The 24,989-nt window shown below is 38.1% G+C and overlaps 1 protein-coding gene across 1 annotated transcript; it reads right to left on the minus strand.

The window, feature by feature from the left end:
* Window positions 1–1,006: 1,006 nt before the first annotated feature.
* LOC133653489 (NUAK family SNF1-like kinase 1) lies at window positions 1,007–24,174 on the minus strand. The gene is made up of 7 exons (XM_062052810.1): window positions 23,767–24,174; window positions 15,528–15,648; window positions 8,047–8,198; window positions 6,988–7,053; window positions 3,630–3,749; window positions 3,379–3,511; window positions 1,007–2,264 (listed from the first exon to the last, which is right to left on the minus strand). Exons 1-7 carry the CDS (start codon window positions 24,019–24,021, stop codon window positions 1,192–1,194), a joined length of 1,920 nt encoding a protein of 639 aa, XP_061908794.1. The 5' UTR covers window positions 24,022–24,174; the 3' UTR covers window positions 1,007–1,191.
* Window positions 24,175–24,989: the final 815 nt, after the last annotated feature.

The raw sequence follows: 24,989 nt of genomic DNA on the forward strand, positions 1-24,989 counted from the left end.
CTCTATGTTGTGAATTAATAACATAGAGGCTAATGCCATGACTTTCATTGTGTTTCAGTATCTTGAAGGATCATGCAAGTAATTGTTTCTTGTTGATGCTGTAAACAAATTGTCACTGTGCAAACCCATATTTGTTGTTGTACTGAACACAGATTGAAAATAAACCCACTGAAATAATAATAATAACAATGATTAATTTCTAAGTCTTTGTTAGCCGTTTGTGAAGTTTTGTGCTCGTGCGCTACGTTCGCTCACATCCTGTGCATCTCCTGGGGGCTAAGCCCCCCCTGTCCTTAAAAGCTAGTGACGCCCCTGATGACAGCACTCTAGTGTTTTTCACAATCTGCTGCAAAAATGTGAGTCTCTCACAAGTGTTTTTAAACTGAACTTGTGGGCCACCAGTTGAATAGCCCAAATGATGAAAAAGAGAGGACCTAAAATGGAACCTTGAGAAACACTAGTATAATCAAAAAAGTTAAACAAATGACTACAGACTGCCTTTAAAGTACACAAGCTACAGCAACGCCTTGGTTACATAAATCACATTACAAAACAGTAACTGCCAAAAAGTAGAGGACTTAAAGGGTGCCTTGAGGAACGCCCCAGTTATGTAAATCACAAGTTTAGACCCCAGTGTTCTATGTCTGCTTGTAAGGTTAATAATGTCAATGCAAGGATCTACCAATGTGTTTACAGTGGTCCAAGTTCCTCTATACAACAGGAGCACTTACGTGTTTTTAGGAATTTTCGGCAAAAATGTTTGTCTCTCCAGTTTTCAAATGAACACAGGGCCGGTATGGTGTCATTCCTTAACGGAGAGTAGAATAGCACTGGTTTAAAAAGAATGTTCTCACAAAAAACCAATGATGTCAAACCAAAACATTTCAGTTGTTCATAAGATAAGATGGCACTCAAAGCCTGAAGTGCAAAGCTCCTTTAGACCAGAATTAGGTGTAATGCCTAAACAAAAGTAAGCACTAAAAAAACATGCTGTATTTGAGTCCAATCTTTGGAAACTCACAATGAAAATGCCAGTGATTTATTCTATCATCAAAAGTGCTTTACACGAACGGTACAGTAATCACTTTGTACAAACACCCACAATGCAGTTCGTTAACTCTTCTAAAAGATGGGCGATCAATTTTGACCAGGAAAGTGCAGCTGGACTTTAAATCAGCAGGTTGTGGAGCGTCATCTCTTGGACTCATGTCCTTCATTTTCTCCTGCCACAGCTCTCAGGTCCTCTGCTGATTTACATGTGCTGTGGTGCACGTCATGGGAAAAAAACCTTTGATTTGATTGTGTGCTTAAGTCCAGCAAGTCGAAGGAGTCGCTGGAGAAAAGACTGTCCTCGCTCACCATGCTGGATGGGCGACTTTGGAGACCATCAGCGCCCGCTTTGTCCTGGAGGAACTGCTGCAGAGCTTCCGGGAATGTCGCTTGGTCGGATGATGGCAACAAGTGGTGTCCGTCCAGAAGGTCCAGGCTTTGTGAGAATTTGCCGTTACGTTTGAGAATGCCCTTTCGTCTTCTGACTGCCTCGATATACAAGGTTGGACTTTCATCTGCTGCCTGGACACAAGTAGGCTGCTTGTTGGAGAACAAGTCACCCTCATCGCCTTCTTTGACTCCTGCTCTGGAGGAGTCATAACCTAAGGCTCCTTCATATAGGTTCTTAAGTATACCTTTCTTGGGCATTTTAGAGGAGGGCTGGTTGAACGAGCTGGTGGAAAGGAGGACCTCAGCATGTGTTTGACAAAATAGCTGGGAACTTTCTTTTGGCGGGCTGTGCAAAACAGAGTCAAAACTAATTTGTGGTTTGAGAATACTTTTGGGTTTCTTTCTTTCCACGGTGGAGGTGGAGGAAGAAGCTACTGCACCACCACAAGCTCCTTGTGAACTTGGGGGAATGGCGTTCTCCTTGCGAGACTTTCTTACACTGGCTGGTCCTCCTCGCACTCTTGCGCCTCCCCCTCCTCGCTCAGCCCTGAGAGGCAAGCTGAAGTAATGTGCATTGGGCGGATGGTGGATGAACTCCGAAGAGAAGGGCCCTGGGTCAGCAGTCATGTTGTTGACAACCCGATTCTGCCAGTCAATGTAGCGAGCCAGCAAGGGGGAGGGGCAATCCGGGTGTGCAGCTGAAGTGCAGTCACAAACACTCTCCTCGTAACCCCAGTTCACCCACCAGTGGTTGGCTACATCCTCAATGGTGGCCCTCTCATACACGCGTACTGTCAACAACCAGTCGATAAGAGCACAGGCGTCTGGTGGAAGACAACGGTACGTCAGCAAAATACATCAATAATTATATGATTAAAATGCACAATAGATAAACAGCACAGTCACATACCCTAAACGATATGCATACACTGGCACACTTTACACCGTACAATGACACAGTGGTATCTCCAAAATGAAACTCTCTAAATGTCAGCCCAAATGTTCATTAAAAATATGTCACTCAAAAAAATAAATTTTCACTTGCCAAAACGCTATTTTACTTGTTTTAGGCAGGACAAGTAAAATGTTCTTGTTTTGTCGGCAGATTATTTTGTTCATTTTAAAATAATTTTTTTGTTTGTTTGTTTTTGTTATTTAAAAAAAGAAAGAAGTGTTTGTTCTTTTTAGAACAGCATTACTTAAAGGGGACCTATGATGATTTTAATCTACATTTAACACACTTCCTTGTGCTGTAGATATGTATTGGATATGCTTTGCTGTAAAGTTTGCATACATTTTGCTCCACAGTCACATTTATAACCGACTGTCTGCGTAGATGTCTGCAAGATGTTCGTTTGTGGGGGCGTTCCCTTTAGATTGCAATGGAAATCCTTGATGTCGCTTACTCACTGCGCGGCAGCAAACAAGAGAAGCTTTTGTAACTTGTAACCTGTTTTGAAAATGTTTTATTGTAGTTTTCAGACCAATTAATATTACACAAGATTCGGTTTGCATCGAGAATCGCGTTGAATCAAATCGAATCATGCGCTATTGTAAGATTTACATCCCTATCCAACATTGTAATGCCATTCAAAAGTCAAAAATCATTATAGGTCCCCTTAAGGAAAAGCAAATTGGCTATAATCGAAATTGCTTGGTAAGAAAAAATATATTGTTAGTCACAAAAAGTAAAAATAGATCTCCTTTGACGTACTGTGACCTCTTCCTTTCTTGCTTGTTTATACATTTACTATGTGCTATACAACCACATCATATCCTCCTGAGAATAAATGTCACCTGTTTTTGGTCTGTTTCTTTTGTCAGACTTACACATTTGTATTGTGAAAGGTAAATGTTCTGGTACTCAGGAGGATATAATAAAACACTATGTCACAGTAAAGTATAATACACCAACAACTAATTAAGTGTAAAGTGCACCTGAGGGGGGGTTGGGTCTTCGGTAACGACCTCGGCATATCTGCTCTGTAAGCGCGGAGTGACATGCTCCATCGAAGGGCATACTGCTGTACACCAGCGCATACAGCAGCACGCCCAGCGCCCAGCAGTCCACCTGAAGAACACGTGCAAAAGGTACAACTTATTAAACAGGACTTTACAAAATCACTGCTGTGATCATTTAGGTTTGTTGAAGTTAAATGTGCGAAGATGCTTCATGCTTTCTGACGCACCTCTGGTCCCTGATAGGGCAGTCCAGTCACTATCTCTGGGGAGGCATACAATGGACTTCCACAGTAGGTCTGCAGCAGAGAGCCTTTATGGTACTGACTGGAAAGCCCAAAGTCAGCGAGCTGCAAAGTGAGCCAGGGTAATGGAATTACTGTAAATTAATTACAAATCATGCTACTTTAGTATAATATCACTCTACTCCTGGAATGTCGGGATCTATTTAGACTTAGACTTAGACTTAGGCAAACTTTATTGATCCACAAGGGAAATTGTTCTATTTAGGATAAATACCTGAACTTGAAACTGACACTTTTATAAAGGAGGCATGCTGAGTTTATGTAAGGAGAGGAGCGCCAAAGATGTTTGACTGCTCACAGTCACGTCATGGAACAATCTCTCACTGCAGGCCGTACACAAACATACTGAGGCTCCTCTTTATCTGTAGAGATTATTAACATGCACACACTTACACGCTATCAGTGTCTCAGCTGGTAAAAAAAATTCAATACGGCAGCAGAAATTGCAGGCAGGTTGAAGGATGACACTTCATAGCTCACAACAACCGTGAATAGATCCGACACATCACTTGTGGCTTTTATTCTGCAAAAATGTATCCAAGCTACTACAGATGTTGTAATGTATGTTTTTAAACATACTGTAGTGATTGTTTACACAGACATTTGCAGATAAGCATAATTAATATTTGTTCAGTTTTACATAATAGTGCAGGAGTGTCAAACTTTTATTGAGGGTCACAACGCAATTATGGCTGCTCCCACAGGGCTGCTTGTGACAGCAAAAAGATATGAATATGAACATATGATAGCCTTGGTACACAATTTACTTAGGCAACTGTTTTTTTATTATTATATGATTTACTAACAGATGGATGAATAACTTGTTTTGAAATCATAAGTCAAGGTGACAAGAAGATATTTTGGTGTAATAGTGTAGCACATTTTTCTGTCAAAATTGAAAGAAGAAATACATTAGGGCAAAAAGTCCTTTATTATTTTTAGCTTTTCACAAGCTAAAAAATAATGTGGCAGGCCACGTAAAATAATGTGGCAGATCACATAAAATAACGTGGCGGGCCACATTAAACGACATGGCAGATTGCATAAAATTACATGAAGGGCCACGTAAATGACGTTGCGGGCCAAATAAAATGATGTGGTGGACCACCATAAATGACATGGTGGACCACATGAAATGATTTGGCGGTCCACTTTAAATGACTTGGCAAACCACATAAAATTATGTTTTGGCGTTTCTGGGTATTGTTGATAAATGGCTTTTGCTTTGCATAAATTGCACTTACAGATGTAGCGACAAACTGTCAATACTGACAGTGGTTTTCTGAAGTGTTCCTGAGCTCATGTGGTGATATCATTTACATACTGATGTCGGTTTTTGATGCAGTAACGCCTGAGGGATCGAAGGTCACAGGCATTCAATGTCGGTTTTTGGCCTTGAAGTGATTTCTCCAGATTCTCTGAAACTTTTGATGATATTGCGGACTGAAGATGGTGAACTTCCTAAATTCCTTGCAATAGCACGTTGAGAAATGTTGTTCTTAAACTGTTCGACAATCTGCTCACGCATTTGCTGGCTTTTGAATTTTGCGCCTATAACAGTCCAGATGGTTCTTTTCCTCTTTGGTCCGGAGGACACAATGCCCACATTTTCCAAAAACCATTTAAAATATGGACTCGTCAGACCACTTTTCCAATTTGCATCAGTCCATCTTAGCTAAGCTTGGGCCCAGCGAAGCAGACGGGGTTTCTGGGTGTTGTTGATAAATGGCTTTCGCTTTCCATAGTAGATTTTTAACTTGCACTTAAAGATGTAGCGATGAACTGTAGTTACTGACAGTAGTTTTCTGAAGTGTTCCTGAGTCCGTGTGGTGATATCCTTTACACACTGATGTCGGTTTTTGATTCAGTACCGCCTGAGGGATCAAAGGTCACGGGCATGCTGCTTACGTGCAGTGACTTTTCCAGATTTTCTGAACGTTTTGATGATATTACAGACCGTAGATGGTGAAATCCCTAAATTCCTTGCAATACCTTGTTGAGAAATGTTGTTCTTAAACTGTTGGACAATTTGCTCATGCATTTGTTCACAAAGTGGTGACCCTCGCCCAATCCTTGTTTGTGAATGACTGACCATTTAATGGAAGCTGCTTTTATACACAATCATGGCACCCACCTGTTCTCAATTAGCCTGTTCACCTGTGGGATGTTCCAAATAAGTGTTTGATGAGCATTTCTCAACTTTCTCAGTCTTTTTTGCCACTTGTCGTTTTTGAAACATGTTGTAGGCATCAAATTCCAAATGAGCTAATATTTGCAAAAAATAACAACGTTTACAAGTTCGAACATTAAGTATATTGTCTTTGCAGTCTATTCAATTGAATTTAGGTTGAAAAGGATTTGCAAATCATTGTATTCTGTTTTTATTTACGATTTACTCAACGTGCCAACTTCACTGGTTTTGGGTTTTGTAAATCACCCCATGTACTGTGTAGCATACAGTAGAGTATTTTTTTCAAAGTAGTTTAGTTTGGCACTATAATACAAACTAAAACTTCCACACCGAACATCTGTCACCTCTTGTGAGGTCTACCGAAAAGTGGTACGGACTCATGGAGGTTATACACACAACCAAACCACAATAAGAATCTTCAAATGGCTAACAATTTAAGTTACTGATGATTATTTATATCTTATTTTGTCGATAAGGACCTTATCAATTACAACTTTCAACTGGAATAGTTCAGTATTCCCAATTATTTTGGAAGTAATGCATACTGTATTTTAAATATTGGGCTATTTAATATTTTGTTTGATTATAAAGTAATCTCTGAGTACAAAGCTGACTCAAGTGTGATATTACCAAATTCGTATGTTTGTGTTTAACCTCCAACTTTCCATTAAGCATACTGTATATAGTGCAAACAAAACATAGACATGCATAGCACAGTCTTGGTCATTTCCTGCAGAGCGCTGCTGTTTAATAGCCAGTGTGTTGCACCCAAGGTTAGGAAACAATGAAAACTAGCTGAGCAGTCAGCACACGCGTCTGATTTATGTTGGAACACTTTGATTACTGCGATTGTCAGTAGATTTCTTGCATTCTCACAGCTGCCATATATGGAAAGAAATAATAAGGCAGAAAATAAGTTATTTGTGTTTGAGCCTTGAAACTTGAAATTTGTACTAAGCTCAATAACCCAAATTTATCGGTCAGCATGTAATAGAGCTGATAAATAATGAATAAATATGACCCATTCTCATGAAATCATAATACATTCCACTCTCATCATCTAGTTTAGGCACTCTTACTGCATTTACACACCTTTACGGTCAGATCTTCATTCAAAAGAATGTTCTCCAGCTTGAGGTCTCGATGCACAACGCCATTCTGCAAGAGACCACACATAAGGTTCCTTTCAGCATGCAAATATAACAGTGAAAGGCCTCCTGAAGTTTGCCAGATTTCACATCTTTTAAAACCACTGTCATTCCTCTTAAGCCTTGTGCTGCACGACCATGTGATGAACAAAACAGAAGGCCTTGAGCAGGACTTGTAGATTGTGACTTAAGTGTAAGTAAAAAAACAATGACCTCACATAACGGTCTGCCCAAAATAAGACAAAGACAATCGGAGGAAAAAATGCCTACTGTAAGGTACCAAAATAAAAAGACAGCAAGCAATTGACACTGAATTATTTTCACTCATGCACAGAGCCTTTAATAATCCTTCCATGCGCCCTGCATAGCTGAGCGGCACATTCAATAATTCATTCATGTGTTCCATTCTATTTTGAGGCAACTCGTTCAGGGCACAAGGAAAATAAAATCCTCCAATGCGAGGGTTTCATGAAGAACCAAAGCTGTTAAAATGACTCACACTTTTACAACAATACACTTGTAGATTAGTAGGATTTATACGTTTCAGCTCAGATTCCTTTTCAGGCATAGGCGCTGATGTCATGTAAACAATATTACAAACCAAAGGAAGAACCCCTTCATTTACCAGGCCTATGCCAGTAGAACTAAAGCTCATTATAAAAATGTGCTAGTTCAATGTGTTAGTGTGTGAGTGCACGCATAAAATCTCAGCCTAATGCTCTCTTAACCCAAAGAGATCCAAAGTCAAGTTTTTCCGCAGTATTAGGATCAGGATTTAGCAGATTTAGTGGTACTGTATTTGCTTGCATGGTTGAATACTTGAGCTGCGTGCAATTCACCTCGTGCCGAACATATTAAATTACAGCGTGCAAGGACACATGCATTCATTGTGTTCCCTGTGTGTGTGTGTGTGTGTGTGTGTGTGTGTGTGTGTGTGTGTGTGTGTGTATGTGTGTGTGTGTGTGTGTGTGTGTGATGTTTGCGTGTGTGTGTGTGTGTGAACCTTGTGGCAGTAGTGGACAGCTGATGTGATTTGCCGGAAGATGCTTCTGGCTTCTGTTTCTGTAAGTTTCCTCTTCTCCAGGATGTAATCGTATAGCTCTCCATTGCTGGCGTACTCCATCACGATGACAATTTTATCCCGGCTCTCGAACACTGCATTGACACAGCGGACACATTTAGAGGCAACTCTGCTTGTGAGGAAATAAAACTGCAAAGGCTCTAATAGAACAAACTATTTATTGACATTCAAAGGATTCACTTTTCTTATAACTTGACAACTAACCTAACTTAAAGGAACAGATGTTTTCATCAATGAACACTTGACCAAGAAAAATGCTGTCATCGCAAGGGTCGCACGACAACTTAAAAGGCAAAGCAAGATTCAACAAACCTGGGTAACGAACTGTAAGATCTTCATCAAACTAAATGGGACGCCGGAGGAAGCAAAAATCTTGGTGATAAGGAAAATAGAAGATCTTGGTAAGTATTGACATTGATGCAGTACTTGGTATCAATGTAGCTTGTGACTTTTACATCATCTCAATGCTACCCACACCAAGAACACAGACCACACCAAGTATTAATATGGACATGTTACAGAAGATTCTCCAACATCAACAAAAAGAACTGGACATGTGTGAGTATCAAGAGCACACCACAACAGAGACTGATATGGACATAGACCCTGATAATAATTTTTTCTCTGCGATTGTTAAAAACTGTAATTATTTTACCCGCGAACAATATGAAAACAGTGTAAAATCAGAAGATAGTCTATCTATAATACATTTCAATAGTCGAAGCATGTACACTAACTTTGAGGCTATCAAGGATTACTTGAAAGAATTTAGTCATCCATTTACCATTGTTGCAATCACTGAAACCTGGTTCAACAGTGATAAAGGTATTGATTTTAGTCTGAATGACTATGAATTAACATACATAAACAGAATAAATAAAATAGGAGGAGGGATCGCATTTTACATTCATAAATCTGTTACATTTAAAGTTTTGACAAACATGACCATAGCAGTCGATGGATTATTTGAATGTTTAACAGTGGAAATCCTAAATGACAAAAAGACAAATATCTTCATGAGCTGTGTATACCGGGCACCTGGTTCAAGCATAGAAACTTTCAATGAGTGGATGGGTAAAATATTTTCCTCTGTGAACCAAAAAAACATATTTATCTGTGGTGATTTTAACATTGACTTGTTAAACTCAACCAAGCAAAAACATGTTGATGACTTCATTGACACTATGTACAACCTGTCTCTATATCCAACCATAACCAAACCAAGCAGAATAACAACACATAGTGCCACAATCATTGACAACATTTTTACAAACATTATGGGAAATCAAGTCACCAGTGGCCTATTTATATGTGACATCACTGACCATTTACCTGTTTTTACTTTATATGACTGTCATCTCAAGAAAACCAAAGACACTATGGCAAAAATCTCTAAACGAATAACAACTGAGGAAACAATCTGTGCCCTAAACAATAGTTTGGCAGTTCAGGATTGGACTTCAGTATACAGAGAACCTAATGTGGACAGTGCTTATTGTAATTTTTTAGACATCTTTACTTCCCTGCATAATAAACATTGCCCCGTAAAAGAATATTTTATAAAAGGAAAAAATAAAAATTGCCCTTGAATCACAAAAGGGATGATTAATGCCTGTAAAAAGAAAAACAATCTCTACAAACTTTTCATCAAAATAAAAACAAAAGAAGTCGAACAACGATACAAGAAGTATAAAAATAAATTAACTGATATTATAAGAACAAGCAAACGGTTATATTATCTGAAAAAAAACTATATGAAAACAAAAATAATATAAAAGGAACTTGGGATGTTTTGAATAGTCTAATAAAACAAGGATATTCAAAGTTAACATATCCTGATTACTTTATTGATGAAAACGGTGAAGATTATAATATGACTAATGTAGTAAACAAGTTCAATAGTTTTTTTGTAAATGTTGGTCCTAAATTGGCTGTTGATATCCCAGACAATGGAGTTACAAAATCAACTATTGAACAGAATTCTTCGTCATTCTTCCTCTCAGCTACAAATGAGCAGGAAGTGACAAACATTGTGCGGAAGTGTAAAAGTAAGTACTCCACTGACTGCCATGATATCAACATGATATTGGTTCAAAAGGTTATCCTGAATATTGTAAAACCATTAACTTATATACGGTATGTAATTTATCATTCCAGACTGGCTGTTTTCCAAGTCAAATGAAAATAAAGTAACTCTGCTCTTCAAAAGTGACAGCAAACACGCTTTCACCAATTACAGACCAATCTCTCTTTTGCCTCAGTTCTCAATAATCTTAGAGAAACTATTTAACTCTCGACTTGAATCTTTTCTTGAGAAGCATCATATAATCAATGACGGTCAGTATGGCTTTAGGTCCAAAAGAACAACTTCAATGGCAATAACTGAAGCTATTGAGGAAATTACTAATGCACTGGAGCATAAAAGATATGCAGTTGGTATTTTTATTGACCTAAAGAAAGCCTTTGATACCATTAATCATTCAATTCTACTAGATAAAATGTTATGTTGTACAGGGCTTACTCATCTCCTCTTTCTGCTGTAAAAATTGTGAATGATCCACTTGACACTCCTGTGGGGAAACTTTGCTTTGATCAGAAAAATAACAGAAAAATCCGCAGCTTATTCCAAAATGATTGTGTGTCTGTCTCCTATGTAATTGCGCTCTGGAATAATATTGTGAATGACATCTGCTGGGTCAAAACATGGTCCCTTCCTAACAGGTATTTACTTACCAACAAAGTCAAAGAGATATCTTTTAAAATCATTCATCGTTATTACCCTGTAAAGACTGTGATGGTTAGATACAAGAAGGACATTGATGTTACCTGCACCTTATGTAACATGCATCCAGAGACTGTTTACCACCTGTTTTGGACTTGTGAAAGCACTCGATCACTATGGCAGGGCATCTGTCGCTTCATCCTGGACAATATTCACGACACATTTGTGCTTTGTTTTAAAGATGTGATATTTGGTTTTACACTATATGAACAAAAATTTGAAAAGGAATTTTACCTTTGCAACCTCATTATACTATTGGCTAAGTTGTATAATCATAAATGTAAGTTTCTCAATACCCGACCTGTCTTTTGTGCCTTTAAAAAAGAGTTAGAACTGTACATTAAGACACTCTCTACCTCTAGCAACCAGAAAGCTGTGAAGACGATTATGCTGTGTTCCAAATTTGAGTTGTTTACTGAAATTGAGTGAGCCTATGGCTTTGCACTTTGTTTATATTATATATATGTTTTTTTTGCATTCTATTTTAGTTACTTTGAATTTATAACCCCCTGGCGCTGCTTTGTATTCTTTTTGTACTGTTTTGTACTACTTTTGTACTTATTTGATTGTTGAAATGTTGAAATGTATAAATAAAACTTTAAAAAAAAAAAAAAAAAAAAAAAAAAAAAAGGGAAGATATGGAATTAGGGGGCTGGCTGGTGACTGGTTAAAAAGTTATTTAACAGGGAGGGTACAGTTTGTTAAAATGGGTCAATTTTTATCTGATACTCTTGGCATTGCTTGTGGTGTCCCCCAAGGGTCCGTGTTGGGGCCAAAACTGTTTAATGTATATATTAATGATATGTTTAATACATCCAAAATACCCGAAATTTATACTTTTTGCAGACGACACAAATTTATTCTACAGTAGTGATGACTATAGTGAGCTCATAAATACAGTAAACACAGAACTAAACATAGTAAAAAAATGGATGGACACAAATAAATTATCTTTGAATATAAATAAAACTAAGATAGTAATGTTTGGAAATCGCAACATAACGTCTGAACAGAAAATAAGTATTGATGGTACCCAAATTGAAATCGTAAATGAGAATACATTTTTGGGAGTAATAATTGATAGTAAACTATCATGGAAACCTCATGTCAGACACATTAAAACAAAAATCTCCAAAAGCCTCTCAATTATAAACAAAGCAAAACTATACCTCAATGAAAATGCACTCCGTACTCTATACTGCACCTTGGTACTCCCATACCTTACATACTGTGTTGAAATATGGGGGAATACTTACCAAAACACAATTCATCCTCTGATCATATTACAGAAAAGAGCAGTGCGGATCATTCACAACGTTGGTTATTTAGAACATACTCATAATCTGTTTATGCAATCAAAGTTGCTCAAATTTGATGACCTTGTTAAATATAATACATTAATCATCTTATATAAAGCTTTTAACAAATTATTGCCACCTAATCTACAACGTTTTTTTATAAGACGAGTGCAAGCTCATAACTTGAGAGGCTTTGGATATTTCTTATTGCCGAGAGCTCAAACCACTCGTAAACGTTTTTGTGTGTCTGTATGCGAAGTAAAACTATGGAACAAACTGGACTTATAACACAAGCAATGCCAAACTATTAATCGATTTAAACTATTATACAAACATGGGGTCTGGTTCAAATATAGAGATGAGGGTCTTTAATTTGACCTGCTGCTGTACTCTGTCTCAAAGTGTTAACATGTGCTCAATGTTTCCTTACCATTATTGCTATGTTGTCTATTACCATTATTGCTATGAGCCTATGATGTCTATTACCATTGTTGGTATATTCATTATTCCTACATTGTTGATACAAATGATTGTTACAGTGTAATAATTATTGTTACCTATGGTAATGCCACTATGATACAACATCTGTATTATAATCCTTGAACAAAGTGAGAGTGAAACTCATGTGAATAATCACTGAATGGAGAACTGGGGGTGGGATTAAATAAGTTATCTTCTTCCCACTCCCTTTCAGGCAAAACTGGACAATAATGCACTATATTAATTTATATTATTATGTTTTGTCAACTTGTATGTTTTTGTCATTGCCTGAAATAAATAAATAAATGAAAAATGAAAAATGAAAAACCTAACCTAAAAACTTGCAGTGTGTGTTATTTTTGGTCATCTTTAAGATCTACCGTAACATCATCATGCATTGATCATCACTGGTCCCTCACTGGCAATTAAACTGCAAGGTGATCTCATGGGTCCAGCATGTACATACTGAACGCATACATCTTCAAAAAAGACAAATGCTGCCAACTGCATACAAACTAAGACCCATAATTAACAAATAATCTTGACTATTATCTTGTCATGCGTTTTAAATAGGGCTTTCCAAATGAAAGTGTTGCGATTAATCACACAAAATCATTGCTTTAATAATGTATTTACCCAGATTAATCAGACACTTTATTTTGATTTCACATGCTCCTTTACCCTAACTGTGGATGGTTACCTGAAAAGCGGTGTGGGTTGTTATACAGTCAGTGACCAGGTCAATGCATACCCCAGTGCAAACATGGGTGAGGACATTCCAACTGGTGTGCTCGCTGGTAAATTTCACTTCAAAATACACACAACGGGACTGTAGATAAAGCTGCTACCAACTTTTGAATGAATAAATGATGTGCATTCAAGAAAAAGATTCAAAACATGTTTGGGTATGATAATCTGACATCGAAATTGTATTTGTGTCAAAATATTGGGGTCTTTTTTAATGTCAATTTAAAATATGCAAGCAAGTAATTTACTGCAAACAGAATTCAAAAGTGTAAATAATCAGATTTCAACATATACCCAGGTGCATGTCTTTGGAGGTGGAGGAAGCCAGACTACCCGGAGAGAACCCACAAGAGGAACATACGAGAGACTACGACCTGGAAATCGAACCCAGACCTCCTTGCTGTGAGGCACAAGCGCTAATCACTTCCACCGTGCTGCACCAGTTTTGAGTGAGAGATTGAAATTAATCATAACGGCAATCGGCTTTACACATGGATATGTAAAAGTATTTAAACATATTTAAAAATACATCAATATTCATAATTAGGTATGTATATTGTTGGGATTTTAGCGATACAAATATCAATATCGATATTCCTTATTGGTGTAAATAAAGATTTTTTTCATTAGCATTTTAGTAGCACAGGAGGTTGTACACCACCAACATCATGTAACATCTCACTACAGGGAAGTATTTTATAAACACCTGCTTTTTAATCAATCAATCAATCAATCAATCAATCAAAGTTTACTCATATAGCCCTTAATCACAAATGTCTCGAAGGGTTGCAAAAGCCACAACGACATCCTCGGCTCAGATCTCCCAAATCTTAAACAAGTTAACTATATTTGCAGTGCAACGTGCAATGTAGTCATCATCTTGTAAACACCACACAGATCCATCACTGTTTTTCTATTCATTACAAGGAAACTCAGCAGGAAATAATATTTATGTATGGCATTCATGATCAGAGCACAAACCTTTAACATGATTTATCATATAAAATATATTATACATATCAATACAGTCATTTTGCATGTTAGGTGGTTGTGGATTTAAGCAAAGTGTGTTTTGATGCCACGCAAACATGGCGCGATAGAGTGACGTCAGACGGCGGCTGGAGACCTGTCAGCGGATGCATTGCTTCTGAACAACTTTATGGATTATTGTACTACTTAAATATTTTACTTTTTTGAGTGGATTAACATTGGCCTGTGGATTACTGGATCGCTAAAAGGAAGGTTGATGAAGCGCGGTAGTGGCGGTCCTAAGTAAAGTACATTCACTTCAAACTGACATTAACTCTCATTAGCGTGCATAACTTTGAGGGACTTTTGAGGAGGAAGTATTCTTGTGTGACAAACGTTTGTGTGCTGTAGCTTCCTTATTTGGGATTATTCCAAGCTGATTATCAGATCCTATCCGTGTCTTTTTTTTTATGCTTCGCATCGGCACCTGAAGTGAACATGACAGTGGTCATAATTACGACGATCAGTTGCATTAGGGTGCTTTCACCTCAAAGTCTCCAAGACACAAAAAGTCTCCAAGACACAAAAAAGTCTTCATTATCCCCAGAAAAAGATGCTAGATTTGTAGCTAGTAGCTGTTTATTAAAAAAATGTCGCCAAGAAGATTGGAAAGTTGCCACTGGCTGCATAAAAAAAATGCCAATAGCTGTATCACTTGTCCAGAATCTTAACGGTACTCCTGGACCGACCCAAAATACCGGTACACGATATAAATTCCTATTTATAATGGTTCTTCCATTATATATGGAAGTACTAATTGATACTGGTATTTATTGTACTGTATCATATATTTTACAGTGTTTATGTTGTGATATCTTTTGAACATATCGAAAACCTTGCAACTATTAGTGTGGGTGTAATGTAACCCGCCTGGTTCAGTCACTGCTTTTCTGTTCCGCCTGGGACTCCAACCTGGGATGTTTGGCATGAGAGACGAACGTGCTAGCTACCGAGTTAAAAGCCTGAGCTTTACCAGCGTACACAAGGCCCAGCCACACTGGCTGGCCTCCTTTACATGGACATACTTGAAAATATATAATAATGTGATTATAAGATTTGGTCCCTACCCTCGTGGAAGCGTATGATGTTCGGGTGCTTGAGCGACGAAGTAATCTCAATCTCTCTCTGGATGTGAATTCTGTCCAGGTCGTCTGTGATGTGATCCTTACGGATGGACTTGATGGCCACCTGAAATATAAATCCTAATTAATTTACCGTGATCTACTTTTAAGTACACAGCATCAACAACAGCAAGTGTAATACAATTTGTTAACCAAAATGATCAGCCCTGCTAAAAAATAAATACATTGATGAACTCACCACATTTTGTTTTTAGAACTAAAGTTCAAACCAATTAGTCAATTCATTTCCTATTGTAGTCATACGTGCAATCATCCATTAGCTGAACACACACACAAACACAGACAAAGCATTAAAGGCCTACTGAAACCCACTACTACCGACCACGCAGTCTGATAGTTTATATATCAATGATGAAATCTTAACATCGCAACACATGCCAATACGGCTGGGTTAACTTATAAAGTGCAATTTTAAATTTCCCGCTAAACTTCCGGTTGAAAACGTCTATGTATGATGACGTATGCGCGTGACATCAATTGTTGAACCAGAAGTATTGGTACACCATTGAATCCAATACAAAAAGCTCTGTTTTCGTCTCAAAATTCCACAGTATTCTGGACATCTGTGTTGGTGAATCTTTTGCAATTTGTTTAATGAACAATGAAGACTGCAAAGAAGAAAGTTGTAGGTGGGATCGGTGTATTAGCGGCGGACTACAGCAACACAACCAGGAGGACTTTGAGATGGATAGCAGACGCGCTAGCCGCCGACCTCACCTTGACTTCCTCCGTCTGCGGGCCGCATCTATGATCGTCGCTCTGTCGATCGCTGGAACGCAGGTGAGCACGGGTGTTGATGAGCAGATGAGGGCTGGCGTAGGTGGATAGCTAATGTTTTTAGCATAGCTCTGTGAAGTCCCGTTGCTAAGTTAGCTTCAATGGCGTCGTTAGCAACAGCATTGTTAAGCTTCGCCAGCCTGGAAAGCATTAACCGTGTATTTACATGTCCATGGTTTAATAGTATTGTTGATTTTCTGTCTATCCTTCCAGTCAGGGGTTTATTTCTTTTGTTTCTATCTGCATTTAAGCCCGATGTGCTATCACGTTAGCTCCGTAGCTAAAGAGCTTCGCCGATGTATTGTCGTGGAGATAAAAGTCACTGTGAATGTCCATTTCGCGTTCTCAACTCTCATTTTCAAGAGGATATAGTATCCGAGGTGGTTTAAAATACAAATCCGTGATCCACAATAGAAAAAGGAGGAAGTGTGGAATCCAATGAACCCTTGTACCTAAGTTACGGTCAGAGCGAAAAAAGATACGTCCTGCACTACACTCTAGTCCTTCACTCTCACGTACCTCATCCACGAATCTTTCATCCTCGCTCAAATTAATGGGGTAATCGTCGCTTTCTCGGTCCGAATTGCTCTCGCTGCATTGTAAACAATGGGGAAATGTGAGGAGCCTTTCAACCTGTGACGTCACGCTACTTCCGGTGCAGGCAAGGCTTTTTTTATCAGCGACCAAAAGTTGCAAACTTTATCGTCGATGTTCTCTACTAAATCCTTTCAGCAAAAATATGGCAATATCACGAAATGATCAAGTATGACACATAGAATGGATCTGCTATCCCCGTTTAAGTAAAACAAATCATTTCAGTAGGCCTTTAAATGGCTGTAGTACACATTCAGTACTGTATGTTGATAATTACAATTTCTGAGTATCAGGGATGATTATGTGGGTTTAAAAGACTGAATGGAGAACGTGATAACGCTAAAGTGGGGGAGGTGGACAGCTGTGTGGTTTACACTCATCCTGAGCACTCATTGTACACCAATTTAACCCCCAACCAGGGAACACACGCAACCCCTAAACAGACTACCCAGCATGAGCCCCTAAACCTCTTTGGATAGTGTACCACCATATATGGCCAGTCCATTTAGAAAGTAATACTGTCACTATGAACACATACATTTTTATGACATCCTGTCTTCGCAGAGCTAAAATAAAATATTTAGTTTTGATTCATTCATAGGTTGTTATGTTTCGGTGTGGCATTGTTGGATCTGACCCTAGGATGCAGAGACGGCAGGCAAAGTGCAGATAAAATGTGTTTATTAACAAAACTTAAGAAGTACTACAGCAGGGAAGTGCACAGGAAGCATTGGGAATTCTATGTACATTTAGGTGCAAAGCAAAACACACAATGATCCAGCCCCGTCCTAAGGACAGAGCTGGCATAAAAAGTATTCTGATTGGCAAACAGGAACAGATGTGTCCTAATTGCCAATCAGGAACAGGTGAGGGAGCCAGCGCTGACACAGGAGAAGTAGTGGCAAAAAGGAGGCAAACACAAAATGGAAATATAAATAACAGCGCTGGACAGGAAATAGAACTAAATACTAGAAACTAATGATGATTGTGCAGAAAATGGGCCTGGATTTGCAGTCCATTATCTCTTTGTAGCTTGCAGCTTTGATGTAAGCGACCTCGCTAACTTTAGAGTCTAACAATAGCTAAGCTACAAGAACCGCGGCTCTTTCAAAATGTAGTGAAGCTACCACCAAGCTACTGTGGAAATATAGTTAAGCTACTTAGCTTTGCTACATTTAGTTTGTTACTGCCCATCACTACAAGAGAGACATCCTAACTACACAAGTCTCTCATGGGTGAGTAGGCGTTTTCTTCGGGGTCACAGCTCTGCATTCTAAGCTAAAAGTAAACATTTATGAGACATTCTGAGGTACAAAATCATCTGCTTCAGGGTCTATTTTAAAGTTCTATTATTAGTTTTTAATTGTCTTAATGGCCTTGCACCTTCTTATTTCTCTGACTTGCTTTTACCGTATCAACAATTGCGGATCCTGAGGACCCTGGCACTAGCCTTTTAGATACCAGACCCATGGCGAGGTGGCATTTAGCCACTATGGCCCCCACTTGTAGAACAGCTTGCCAGAGAGTCTCAGGACTGTAGAGACCGTTGAAATTATTTTTAAAAAATGGCCAAAGACAACACCTTTTTAATCAGGCTTTTTACTGATCATCTTAAACTCTTATGTTGTTTTAAATTATTTTATTGTGAATTAAATAAATTAATATTATTAATCATTAATATTACTATTATTCTCTCAATGTTATGTGTTTATTAACGTAATATTTATATTATTTATATTTTATTTGTATATTTATTTTATCATATGTTTTATACTACTTTTTAGATGGCGTTAATTTTAGTTATTCTCTAGTGTGGATGCCTCAAAGGTGGCGTTTTTCCTCAAATCCCCAGTGCCATGCCATGTTTTGTTTTTGGTTTGTTATTGTCAATAGTGATGTGTGTGTTTGTGTGTATGTTTTCTTCTCTTCTATTATTTTTGTACAGCACTTTTTGTTTTGCCACTTGCCTGTGTATAAAAAGTGCTATAAAAATAAAGTTTGGTGATGACAATTCACATGCTCCATTACCCCCTACAGTTATGCAACCATGCAAACACACTCCTGAGCATGTTACCTTCTTCAAACGGATTTCATAGTTATTTCTTAATGTGTGGGGCTTAAGCATCCTCTTTACAGGAGACTGATGATGCATCCTTATTAAATGAGGGGATTATTTTGGAGGGTGTGTCAAAGATTAGTCAAAAAGTATTCATTGGCTGATATAGAGAAGAGATGGCGAGTGGTGAGGCTTGGAGGGCGGGGGGCATCATCTTGTGGACGCTTGCTTACTTGTGCGTGCATCTTTTCCTGACCCAAATACTGCTGGGTGCATAGGCTATGTGAAGAAAGCAATATAACGCACAAATGGTGATGGGGGACTTTGTAGGAAGCTTGTGGTATTAGGAGAATATAGGATTAGGAAAGCACAGAACAGAGGAAGAAACCTATTTCTGGGCATCAAGATGCATTTTTTTCAAGTGACAAGTGTGTGTGTGTGTATGTGACCTCACTCATGCGGGGAGCAATGTGTGACATATGTGTCACCTCTAAGTGTGACCTGGAAAAGTACTGTGTTCCTCCAACTAACAATATATCATTGTTCAGTCAAATAATGTGTGTCATATGAGATCACAGCCTGCAACTAAACAAGTGGGAAACCTTAGCTGATATTGTATACAGTTTAATTTTGTCATGCAGACGTGATAAGATATTCCTCTGCATTGTTCAAAGGACATGACTAAATCAGGGACACAGTGGACATGCTGTATTGGTGCACTGGTACAGAAGACTACAATATGGATGCATACTACTATCTAAAAAAGAAGTGTCCTAACTTTTTATCTCCTAAAAAAAAATCCAAGAATTAGGGACATTTTGATATGTTTCATTTTCAAAACCAATGCAACATGTAGATTTTTTTTAATAGAAAAAAAATGCAGACGATTATTAGTGTCACGTGTAACCTCAGGATGCAGAGACAAGAGGCGGCCTGCAGGTAAAATAATATCTTAGTAATGTTAATAAGATAGCACCAGCTTCAAAGAAACAAAGTTCCACAAGTGAGTCAAAAAACTAAATGAACAGAAAGCCATTAAGGAACCAAGGCAGAGGCATACAACTTACAAGTAGAGGGGAACAGGAAACAGAGAACAATGAACCAGCGCCGTCTGACCAACATTGCTGTCTTAAAAAGCCATGTGAATAACAACCATGTATGTGTGACATGTGTACGGTTTAGGGGGACACCGCTCAGGCAGAGGTAAAGTGGCTGACAGTGGAGACAAACAGGAAATGCATGAAAAGTATGAGTGCTGGACAGGAACTAAATAGCAAAACACAGGAAAACAATACACACAAGTCTAACCTGTCATGAGCTGTTGTGACAATTAGATTTCACATTTAATTTTGTTTACGTTACATTACACCTGTTTGCTCTTTTGTTTCATTCAAGTTTTTTTTAGTAATACAATTTAAAAATGTGCCAGGGGACATTAAAACATTTAATGCCGATCATAAACAACCCACGGGCCGCACTTTGGACACCCTGATTCAGCAGGTCTGCAAGATGTTCTTCAGTCTATCTGTAAGAACAATTTGAAATTAGATGGCCAATAGTTATCTTCTATCCCCATGTGGTCACTATCAAACAACAACACTCTCTGTCTTGTTTCCAAAACTAATGTCTGTTTTGTTGCAAAGAATCCTTGGCATGTGCCCTATGCTGGTGCAAGGAATTCAGCGTTTACCCATGCCCTGCCAAAACGATTTGCCCCACTCTCCATTACTCATATACGCAGTCCTAAAGCGGATTCTTTAGGCCTCCATCAATGGACTTCCCACCACTTGCATTCTCTGCCCTAGCCGGGGAAATTGCTCCAGTTTTACTTCCAACGGTCTCTGCACACAAAGCATAATCCCTGTCACAGTATGTTTATTTACTAGAGACACAGAAAGGCATTTGGGGCGGACGGAGTTTCTTTCTCTTTGTGTTTGGATTACAGCAAACAGATTAAGGTCTGTCTTTGTACAGACATCTAAGTAATCTGCCACAATATTTCGTGTTTAGCCTGGTTATTAAAATGTAATATCTGTGTGTCCATTGTGAGGGAGGCCTATTGTGGAAAACTTTATCCCATTGTTCAAGTGCTGAGTGAGTCAGTCCACAGGCATCTCAGCCTGGTAGCACAGGAAGCAAGAGCAGCATTGTAACCATGAGCTCACAAACACAAACACTCACATATATTTGATACACTCAAAGAGAATGGGATGTGGTTGGGGAGTATATATTGCCTAAAGGAACATTCTGCACTAATGTACCCCAGAGACAAAATAATTATTGGACACCATAATAACTGTTGTGTAAATGACTGTAGTTTATCAAACACTAGAAGGATACAAGACAAGTATACTGTTTCAGAATGATTGATTACATTTTGGGGTCGATTGCGTACATGTGGTTGGCCTGTCACATTATTTTATGTGGCCGGCGAAAGCCAGTAAATTTCGGACTATAAGACAATACTTTTTTCCTGTGCTTTGGACACTGTGGCTAGGGTCAGTTTTGTGTTATAAGTGACTATGTATTAATTACTTTTTTGTGCTTTTAAAAAATGTTTCACATTTTTTGTTTTTTTTACCTGTGTAATAATTATTAATAGTACACCTCGTCACCTATAACACAAAGCTTATACTAAGTTTTGTCTTTAAACATATGTAATGTCTGTTTTTAGCATTTTTTTACATAATAAAATATATATCAAAATAGATAGATACATAGTACTTTATTGATTCCTTCAGGAGAGTTCCCTCATGGCCTCCGCATACTATTTAATATGCAGCTCTTGTTGGAAAAGTTGCAACACAGGATTATTAATATATATTCCAAACTTGTTTGTTAGAATAAAGTGCTTCTCCTCTGACTCGGTCCTTCTCAAATAGTGGGGCGGTCCCCTCTGGGGTGGCGCTGTGCGATGCAATGGGGAGGCACATGTGACCTCAGGGAACATGCTTTTTTTTGCCGTATATGACAAAGCATATGTCGAGCGCTTGGCTTCATTGTGACTGCGGCGGGAGACGTGGAAAAAATGTTGTGTTGTTTTCTTTAATGTTAATAAAGTACAATGTTATGCAGAGGTGTACTTATAGACAAATGATAATATTTATAGTTGTGGTGGAGAGCATGGTGGGGGTGCAAAATATTTTCTTCTTCCTGTGGCGTGAGGGCATACCAGAAAATATTGTAATTAAGAAAGCACTGCCCTGACTTATGATTTTGAAAGCATGTACGTTATCCATCAATTTGTATGTAAAAAAATGGGATAATCAAATCCATAGCGAATTGTGTAATAACATATTGAGACAATTTTACTTTAGAATTTATACATGCTCACTGTAAAAAGCGGCCCCCTGGGAGCAGCCGTAACTGCAATGTGGCCCCTAATGAAAACGAGTTTGACACACCCGAGAAAAAGGAATAAAATTGGAGTCTTGAACTGTAGTACCACCTCAAAAATGTAGCCTGTACTCGCGTAAAATTGGGTTTCGAGTTCAAAATGAATATTTCTGCAAGAATATTATTTGAATTAAATTCCAGCAAAACTGTGGTTAACACATTTGTGTTTGTATGAATTTTTCATTTTTATGTGTCTGACATAAACCTAAGGTATGGTATTAATTCATTTTGAACAAGCATACAATTACATTGTGGAACATCCCATATTTACAATTTCACATTTCAATTTGTCCAAAAAGGAGTAGGAAGAAACAGAGCTTATTTAATCCTACACATTTGTCCAATTCATGTACTTAATCTGTAACACAATAACACATATATCAATAAGGTTAACATGAATAGAACATTAATTGTAACTCACATAATTGTCTGATGTTGTAATAGCAGCAGATTTGATTTTATATTAAAAAAAAATCTATGCCAAATCCGGCCCGAGTTCATTTAGAAACTTGAGAGACAAGCATTTTTGCAGCAAATTCCTGAAAACACTACAGTGCTTCTGTTGTATAGAGGAACTTGGACCACTGTAAAAACATTGGCAGATCCTTGCATTGACATTTTAACCTCGCTAGCCAGTACTCTTGGGTGCGAACTTGTGATTTACATAACTGAGGCGTTCCTCAAAGCACACTTTTAAGTCCTCTCCTTTTAGGTAGTTACAATATTTTTTGTAATGTGATTTATATAAGTAAGGTGTTGCTGTAGCTTGTTTACTTCAGACGCAGTCAGTAGTTATTTGTTTAACTACTTTAGTTATACTAGTGGTGTTTTCAAGGTTCCATTTTTGGTCCTCTCTTTTTCATCATTTGGGCTATTCGACTGCTGGCCACGAGTTCAGTGCAAAGATTTTGTGAGACTCACATTTTTCCAGTAGATTCTTAAAAACATTAGAGTGCTGTCATATAGAGATGATCTTTGACTAGCTTTTTTGAAGAGGGGCCTTAAAAACAGCAGAAAATTCCGACCCCAAAAAAGGGAGAAGCGGTATAAAACGGATGGATGGATACCAAAATCAAATGTATACAGTTTCTTCGGAATATAGAAAATAAGTCCAAAATTGAAGGGATACATTAAGTGTATAAAGGATGCTAAAACTATCCCAACTGTTATATCAAGCTATGAAGAAAACATTGGCTTTGTGTTGTATGTGACAAACAGAAATGTTTTGTGGTACATTTCTATCATTCATGGTTATTCTACATTTTTGGAATGTATAGTGTCTTAAAGGTACAGCAATGAACTATTGCTTCGTCAGTGATACAATTCTGTTCAAACACTCACAGTCTTCAGGCTGACTCTCTCCACCGCCTTCTTCACTTTGCCATAGGCGCCCTTCCCCAGCGTCTCCATCAGCTCATAGCGGTGTTTCAAGTTGTGTTTGTGCTGGTGCTTCTTCACCTCCATGCGTGGCCGGCCAGCCGCCTCCATGTCTGCGTCCTCCAACCCGCCCGGCCTGGGAGGGTCTTGCGGACAGCCGAGGTTGGAGCGGTCCCCGGTGTTCACTGCACCTCTGCTGTCCTCCTCACGTCTCCCCATCCTGAGGGCGAGACGACACACTGCTTCACGCTGCCCATTCAAAAAGCCTCTTACAAGTGACAAAGGCGGTGATAAATACGGATTTTGGAAAGTAACACAGCTGTGGCTGTAAACTTTAACAGGGGATAGCCAAGGGGTCCCGGTGGGCGGAGCCTCGTCATTCCAAAACCAGCTGTCATAACAGCAGTGGCGAATCTTGGCCAGGATGCAGTGCCATACAAGATCCAGCAGGTGGTGGTATTTTCTTTCTTTCTTTTCCTCATTAATGCATTCTTACACGTATATATTATGGACGCTCAAATGGGACACAATTAAATAAATAAATACATGTTTTTAAATAGTTACTTAAAGGTATCACTAAATCATTTAATTTAGAATAAATGATAAATAAATGATAAATGGGTTGTACTTGTATAGCGCCTTTCTACCTTCAAGGTACTCAAAGCGCTTTGACAGTATTTCCACATTTACCCATTCACACACACATTCACACACTGATGGCGGGAGCTGCCATGCAAGGCGCTAACCAGCAGCCATCAGAAGCAAAGGTAGAAGGTGGGAATTGAACCCCAGTAACCAGCAACACTCCGATTGCTGGCACAGCCACTCTACCAACTTCACCACGCTTATTGTAAGAGCACCTGTAATTCATTCATAATTGATTAATTATTTAATGTTTTTTATGTAATTCATTCATAATTTATTAATTATTTAATGTTTTTTATATTTGTATTTTTACATATGTTTTATGTATATATATATATATATATATATATATATATATATATATATATATATATATATATATATATATATATATATATATATATATATATATATATATATATATATATATATATATATATATATATATATATATATATATATATATATATATATATATATATATATATATATATATATATATATATTACCAAATAAACGCCCTTGGGCAAATAACCGCCCAT

Source organism: Entelurus aequoreus, linkage group LG07 (assembly GCF_033978785.1).
Source record: "Entelurus aequoreus isolate RoL-2023_Sb linkage group LG07, RoL_Eaeq_v1.1, whole genome shotgun sequence".
Classification (NCBI taxonomy): Eukaryota; Metazoa; Chordata; class Actinopteri; order Syngnathiformes; family Syngnathidae; genus Entelurus; species Entelurus aequoreus.